Consider the following 7,802-nt stretch of genomic DNA (forward strand, 5'->3'; position numbering starts at 1 on the left):
TAAGAAAGCCTTCCTCAGCAATCAATGCAAAGAAATAGAGGAAAACAATAAAATGGGAAAGACTATTTTGAAGAAAGATCTCCTCAAGAAAATTAGAGATACCAAGGGAACATTTTATGCAAAGATGGGCACATTTCATGCAAAGAGTCTTAGCCACTGGACCATCAGAGAAGCCCCTAAAGTGTAACTCCTGACATAATACATAGTTACCTGAGTTTCCTTCCCATGGGACAATCTCATTCTTATTGGAAATAAGTACAAGAAGGTGTGTCTTCTGTGTAGGCTAGTATTTTATTTCTTCCTCTAGTTGTCAGTAACATCATAATACTTTCTTTGTGAAGATTCATCTTACTACACACTTATGAAGCATGCAATCTTCTGATGCATATTAAGCTTAAGAGAGTTTACTTAAAAATTATACAATAGCAAAGTCATTTTGTCCACTGGCAATAAATACAGGGCACTAAATGCTTTCCACTTGCACAGTCCATAGAGGCTCAAAGTGCACCTTGAACCAGCGGATACCTCCAGTGTATGGAGGGGTCCACACAGCATCTATTTCCTTTGGCTAAGATGCTTCATCACTAGGGGTGTTTTAGTCCGGAGTCTGGGAGGTGGAGGCTGGTGGCTCATTGTTCTCCTCCAAGCTGTGTCGGACCCCATATCCAAAGTATATGGCAAATCCTAGTAGGGAAATGAGAGAGTAAGAAGAAAAACGGGGGCTCTCTTCACTTATGAATACCCAGTAAGCCTTCTATTCTGGTGTCTGACACAGTTTAGGGGGGAGGTGGTAGGAAGAAGATTGGGCTCAGTCACTCAAGCCTCTTCAGCCCAGAAAGTCACTCACCAATGGCATTCCAGATGCCAAAGAGGATCCAGGCCCCAGAGGTCATCTGCATCATCAAGTAAAGGTTCACGAAGATGCTGACCAGCGGGAGGACAGGCAGAGCAGGGACCTGTGGGCAGAGTCAGTTCATCCCTGAACACAGCCCAGATGTCTGAAAGGGAGACCCTGACCTTCGTGGGTCAGGCTTTGTGTTCAGTGCCTATTGAGCCTGGTTTGTAAGCACTGAGTGTGGATCAGGGAGGAGTCCATAGGTTTCAGCAACTCCTTTTCTTCCCTGGTCCAGCAAGGGATGTTGATGTCTCAAAGCACGCAGACCTCCTTCACTGAACATAGACACTTTGTACACATAGGTCACATACCCTGAACATAAGAGGTCTGGGGCTCTGGGGCTGCCTCCAGATGATGGCCGTCACCCCAGTGATGAGCAGCAGCAGCAGCACAGCCACTGTTGTGAGCACGGGGTCTCCAGAGAACACACGTCTGGGCCACTGGGCCAGGACCAGGCTCAGGATGCTCAGCAGGAGAACTGCAAGGGTCAAGGAGGAGGAGAACAGGCTGGACCCAGAAGCCAAAGACGCCAGGACCTCGGGTCACACCCCTCCCTGAAACCACCAACATCAGGAAGGGCCATCATATCTCCCAGACTCCTTAACTGACAAAATACACACTCTCACTCCATCCTGTCCATTTCAGAACATGAACAAAGGGAAACCCCACTGCTCACCAAGCAGGAAGGCACATCCATAGACAATCTGGCCAGATTTCCGGGTGGGGGTGGTGCTGGTAGGGAACCACAGGCTCTTTAGAATGTTTGAGGTTCCTGCTTCAGGTACAGAGTCCAAAGGACTTCCTACAGGTACAAGCTCCATCTCAGTTTCTTCTTCCGTTTTCTCACTCTTACTTAAATTCTGACCTGGCTGATACCTGAGTTAGAGGTTTAAAGGCAATGTTAACAGCAGCCACTATTCACAGAACACCAGATTGTCTATTCCACTTCTTTCTTCTCTTGAACGATCAGAAGACATAATGAAGACACAGACCAGGATGACCTCCCCATTATCCCCATGACCCCAAGCCCCTCAGTCAAGGTGTAGTGCGGTCTCACCTGAGAACAAGGACCGAGAAGGACACCATGGAGTAAGCAAGCAGGGACGCAACTGCCATGAGGTTTGCAATGTGGCTGAACTCAAAGAGTAATGCCATGATCCCTAGAATGGGGGAGCAAAAACGGCAGGGGTGGGATTAAGAAACCATTGGAACTGCACTTAAGGGAAATGGATCAAGGAAGGAGCGAGTTTTGCTTATTCACCTGCAAGGCTTCCAGAAGACATGATGGCCACGACGGGGATTTTTGTGTGACCATAGACCCGGGCAAGTCCCCGGAAAAGGAGCCCGTCCTCTGCCATTGCACGGATTAACCGAGACATGGGGAACATGTCACCCAGGAGGCTGGGAGAGAAAGTGGAGACACGTGTGAGGACGTGGAGAAGCAGGGGAGACCAGGGCATGCGCTCCCTAGTCTACATGGAGCAAGATGTCTTTCCCTCTTGTCTCTCAGTCCCACGGGCTGGGGTGCATGAGCATCTGACAGTTGACGGGGAGAAACCCGGACACTGACCTGGACGTAAGAGCACAGAGGACGCCAACAGCCACCACACATCTGGCAGGGCCCCAGCCAACATGGAGAAAAGCCTCGGGCAAGGGGCTGTGGTGACGAATCTGGTAGTAGGGCACCATGAGGGTGAGCACCGCGGAGACAGCAAAATACGCCAAAAAGCACATGAGGAGTGAGATCAGGGAGATCGACCGCTGAGGCTTGAGGTCTCCACTCTCTGCAAAAGGGGTGGAAGCAGCAGGTCAGGAAAACGCCATGAGGGTGAAAGCACAGAATTGCCTGAAGCAGGCTAACCTTCTCCCAACCTCTGTGCCCAAGGGCAGCCCAAACTCTGTCCAGACCCCCGATGGGACACTCAGTGATCATGTTACCTCTAGCGGCAATGGCAGCAAAACCAACAAATGCATAGAAACACGTAGCTGCTCCTTGGACAACCCCCTCAAAGTCAAAAGGCACAAACCCTCCAGCACCTGGAGGGCCCAAGCTGTGGTGAGAGAAGGAGCAAGAAAGATCATGGGTGAGGTGGGTTCAGCCATCACTTCTGGACTCTTCCCTCAATACCACAAACTCTGGCCTCCAAGAAACCCACCATCCGGATCCACCAGCCTCAGTCTCTTTAGTCCCCACCAGATTCTCAGCTCCCACCTCCCTACACACACACACACACACACACACACACACACACACACACACATTAATATGACCAAAGGTACGCTCATAACCTATACGAGAATACAGCTGTTGCCAATGCGTAGTCCTGTTCTGTGAGCTTCCAGTTGTGCAGGTCTCCATTAATGAAGCCAGAGACGATGATGAAGCTGAGAACCAAAAGGTTGATGCCCGTGAACACTCTGTAAACCCAGGCTGACTCAGGAACTCCCAGAGCGAGTAGTACTGCAGGAGAGATGGAATACGAGACACGCACAGTAACTAAGTCCATAGAGCCAGGGAGCAGCCTGGGGGCTGGGGGGTGTGGGGGTGGGGTGGATGGACCGTGATGCTCAGGGATACAGGGTGTCTTTTGGGGGAGATGAACATGTTTGAAGGTCGATGGAGGTGATGGCTGGACAACATTGTGAATGTACTAGCACCCCTGAATTGTACCCATAAGATAGTTAATTTCTTTTCTTATAATTAAAAAAATTTTTCATTTTATTTGTATTTGGCTGGGCTGAGTCTTTGCTGTGGCATAACAGAATCTTTAGTTGTGGCATGTGAGCCCTTAGTTCCGTTAAGTAGGATCTGACTTCCCTGACCAGGGGTGGAACCTTGGTCCCCTGCACAGTGAGTAAGGAGTCTCGGCCACTGGACCACCAGGAAGGACCTAATAGTTCATTTCTTATTGTGGCGATCATCTCGCATAGGCAAGTCTATCAGATAGTCACTGTGAGACTTTCCTGGTGGTCCAGTGGTTGGAAGTCTGCCGGCCAATGCAGGGGACAAGGGTTCCATCCCTGGTCCAGGGACATTTCACGTACTGCAGACCAACTAAGCCGATGTGCTGTAACTACTGAGCCCGAGCTCTAGAGCCCGTGCTCTGCAACAAGAGAAGCCACCAGAATGAGAAGCCTGTGTATCAAAGCAAAGATTAACCCATGCTCTCTGCAACCAGAGAAAACCTGTGAGCAGCGATAAAGACCTAGTACAGTAAAAAAAAGAAAAAAAGAAAAAAGCACATTTTACACCTCAAACTTATCATGCTGTATGTCAGTTGCATCTCAGTAAAGCTGGGGGAAATAGCAAATTGATAAATTTATGCTATGTGAATTTCCTCTGAAATAAAAAATGAAAATCTTTTGTCTCAGTACCAAGAAGAAAATATGTCAGTCTAAGAAAATGATTCTCACCTGGGAGTAAATTTTATTCCCCAAATATTTGGCATGGTTTAGAGACATTTGAATTGTCAAAATTCCAGAGTGTGTTTCACTGGTATCTAGTCATGTGTGGATGTGAGAGTTGAACTATAAAGAAAGCTGAGCACTGAATAACTGATGCTTTTGAACTGTTGTGTTGGAGAAGACTCTTGAGAGTCCCTTGGACTGTGAGGTGATCCAAGCTGGATCTAGAAAAGGCAGAGGAACCAGAGATCATATGGCCAACATCGTTGGATCATGGAAAAAGCAAGAGAGTTCCAGAAAATCATCTACTTCTGCTTTATTAACTATGCCAAAGCCTTTGACTGTGTAGATCACAACAAACTATGGAAAACTCTTCAAGAGATGGGAATACCAGACCACCTGACTTGCCTGTTGAGAAATCTGTATGTAGGTCAGGAAGTAACAGTTAGAACTGGACATGGAACAACTGACCGGTTCCAAATTGGGAAAGGAGTATGTCAAGGGTGTATATTGCCACCCTGCTTATTTAGCTTATATGCAGAGTACATCATGAGAAACACTATGCTGGATGAAGCACAAGCTGGAATCAAGATTGCTGGGAGAAGTATCAATCACCTCAGATATGCAGATGACACCACAGTGATGGCAGAAAGCAAAGAAGAACTAAAGAGCCTCTTGATGAAAGTGAAAGAGGAGAGTGAAAAAGCTGGCTTCAAACTCAATATTCAGAAAACCAAGATCATGGCATCTGGCCCATCACTTCTTGACAAATAGAAGGGAAACAATGGAAACAGTTAGAGACTTTATTTTGGGGGGCTCCAAAATCACTTCAGATGGTGACTGCAGCCATGAAATTAAAAGCTCCTTGGAAGAAAAGCTATGACCAACCTAGGCAGCCTATTAAAAAACAGAGGCATTACTTTGCCAACAAAGGTCTATTGAGTCAAAGCAATGGTTTTCCCAGTGGTCATGTATGGATGTGAGAGTTGGACTGTGAAGAAAGCTGAGTGCCAAAGAATTGATGTTTTGGAACTGTGGTGTTTGAGAAGACTCTTGAGAGTCCCTTGGACTGCAAGGAGATCCAACCAGTCCATCTTAAAGGAAATCACTCCTGAATATTCGTTGGAAGGGACTGATGTTGAAGCTGAAATTCCAATACTTTGGCCACCTGATGCGAAGAGATGACTCACTTGAAAAGACCCTGATGCTGGGAAAGATTGAAGGCGAGAGAAGAAGGGGATGACAAAGGATGAGATGGTTGGATGTCATCACCGACTCAATGGACATAAGTTTGAGTAAACTCCGGGAGTTGGTGCTAGACAGGGAAGCCTGGCGTGCTGCGAGTCCATGGGTCACAAAGAGTCCATCAGGCCTAAGTGACTGAACTGAACTGAATTTGGCTGAGTTGGGTCTTAGCTGTGGGATCTTTTGTTGCGACCCAAACAGCAAAGTTTGGGAATCAGTGGATAAAGAATGTACCTGCAATGCAGGAAACACAGGAGACATGGGTTCACTTCCCAGGTCAGGAAGATCCCCTGGAAAAGGTAATGGGTAACTCACTCTGGTATTCTTGCCTGGAGAATCCCAGTGACAAAGGAGTCTATTTTGCTATGGTCCAAAGGGTCACAAAGGGTCAGACGTGACTGAGCAACTAGACACACACACACACAGATTCTCTAGTTGTAGTGTGCAGGCTAAGGACTTGGGCTTAATTGTTCTGCAGCACATGAGATCTTAGCTCCCTGACCAGGGATCGAACCCTTGTCTGCACATTGCAAGGTGGATTCTTAACCACTGGACCACCATAGGAGTCCCCTCATCACATCTTATATCTAACCGCTGACTCACCCGCAAGCAGCAGCACCAGGCCCAGTGCGAAAAAGTCTGCATCCGTGGCCAGAAAGTAGGGTGCATGCAGAGGGACAGTTTCCTCCAATTTCTGAGAGATGCGGTCCCCAATGAGGCTCTCAAAGGCGTACCTCCAGGCGCGGGCTGTACATGCAATGGCTGCAGCAGCAGAAAAACGAACATTCACAGACAAAATTGAACACCCTAGTAAGTGCCAATGGACGTATATTGGAGGAAAAAATATACAAAATATATAAGCTCAAAGATTTTTTTTTCCATGGGGTATCGAGAGCAGACTGAGATGACTCACAAAAAAGGTCCACTCTTTAATAGGTTAGGAGGAGGTCAGTGTTTCACAAGGAAAGAAAACTGGGAAGTTGGACCAGGAGGGCTAAAAGATGAGGGATGAAATTTTAAATCAAGTGGCAACCCCCCCCCCCCCCCCAAAAAAAATCACTCAGAGGCAACAGCTGAGCAAAGACTCCAATATAATGAGGTGATGAGCTGTGGGACACGCCTCCCTCCCACCGGTGCCCACAATTTCCTTTCCTTCTCATTCTTAGTCCAATTATTTAAGGAAAGCAGGAGAGAGCTGACTAGAATGAAGTTGTGGGGTTTTCCAGCCACAGTTACCCATTTCCCCACCTCAAGTCAGGTAACAAAGTGCCCATGAATGAGACCACAATCCCATCTCCCAGTTTCCTGACCTTAGCCCCCACACCTTTCCCCCCACACCTGTCGCCTGGTCCCATCACCTCACCAATTAAAAATAACAGTATGATGTTCCAGCCAACAACGAAGGCCCAGAGCTGTCCCATCATGACGTAGCTGCAGACATACGCAGAAGAGGAGCGTGGTACCCGTGCATCAAACTCCACATAGCAGAGCCTCGACAGCAGAGAAGACAGGCCGGCCACCAAGAAGCAGATGACAATCGCTGGTCCAGCTATGTACTTGGCCACTGCACCAAGCACGATGTACAGGCCGGCTCCCAGGTTCCTGCCCACACCAAGAACACCAGCTCTGTGGCGCTCAGATGAATCTTGAGACCGTCAGACTCCTTTATGGTGTCTGCCCCTCGCCTGTGGACCAGCTTCTGACCAAACTGGCGAACATACTGATACACCATCCTAGACATAGTTGAGGAGGCTATGATCTGCTGAGAAAACAAGACACAGAGCCAGCAAGATTGTTTATCTGTCCCTGACCCTAGGAGTTAAATTCCATGAAGTATTGGAGTGATGAGGGACAGGTGGTAAAAGGACCCACTGGGGCAAGTTCTCCCTTCTCTGAGGTTTGGTTTCTTCAAACACAATGAAGCCTCTTAATGTGTTTCAAAATTACTAGGAAGAATGTTTAAAGACAAGTGATGGGGAGCAGAATCAGTTCAGTCACTCAGTCGTTGGACCCCATGGACTGCAGCACCCCAGGCCTCCCTGTCCATTACCAACTCTTGGAGCTTCCTCAAACTCATGTCCATCGAGTCAGTGATGCCATCCAACCATCTCATCCTCTGTCATGCCCTTCTCCTTCTGCCTTCAATCTCTGCCAGCATCAGGATCTTTTCTAGTGGGACCAGAATACATCTTCTCCAATGTGCCCCTTTGACGGGTTGACTGTTTTTGGAGCTGAAGGCAGGGAAGACCCAGCAGAC

At 47.9% G+C, this 7,802-nt stretch overlaps 1 protein-coding gene across 1 annotated transcript; it reads right to left on the reverse strand.

Annotated features, from left to right (window-relative positions):
- Positions 1-274: 274 nt before the first annotated feature.
- Positions 275-7,404, reverse strand: LOC108634701 (cationic amino acid transporter 3-like). The gene is given in 13 exon segments (XM_018044798.1): positions 275-628; positions 631-684; positions 848-956; positions 1,207-1,373; positions 1,572-1,771; positions 1,953-2,055; positions 2,157-2,296; positions 2,466-2,679; positions 2,834-2,946; positions 3,185-3,356; positions 6,149-6,307; positions 6,909-7,166; positions 7,169-7,404. Coding segments are annotated over 13 exon segments (1,851 nt in total). The 5' UTR covers positions 7,287-7,404; the 3' UTR covers positions 275-584.
- Positions 7,405-7,802: the final 398 nt, after the last annotated feature.

This window comes from Capra hircus, unplaced genomic scaffold (assembly GCF_001704415.2).
Source record: "Capra hircus breed San Clemente unplaced genomic scaffold, ASM170441v1, whole genome shotgun sequence".
NCBI lineage: Eukaryota > Metazoa > Chordata > Mammalia > Artiodactyla > Bovidae > Capra > Capra hircus.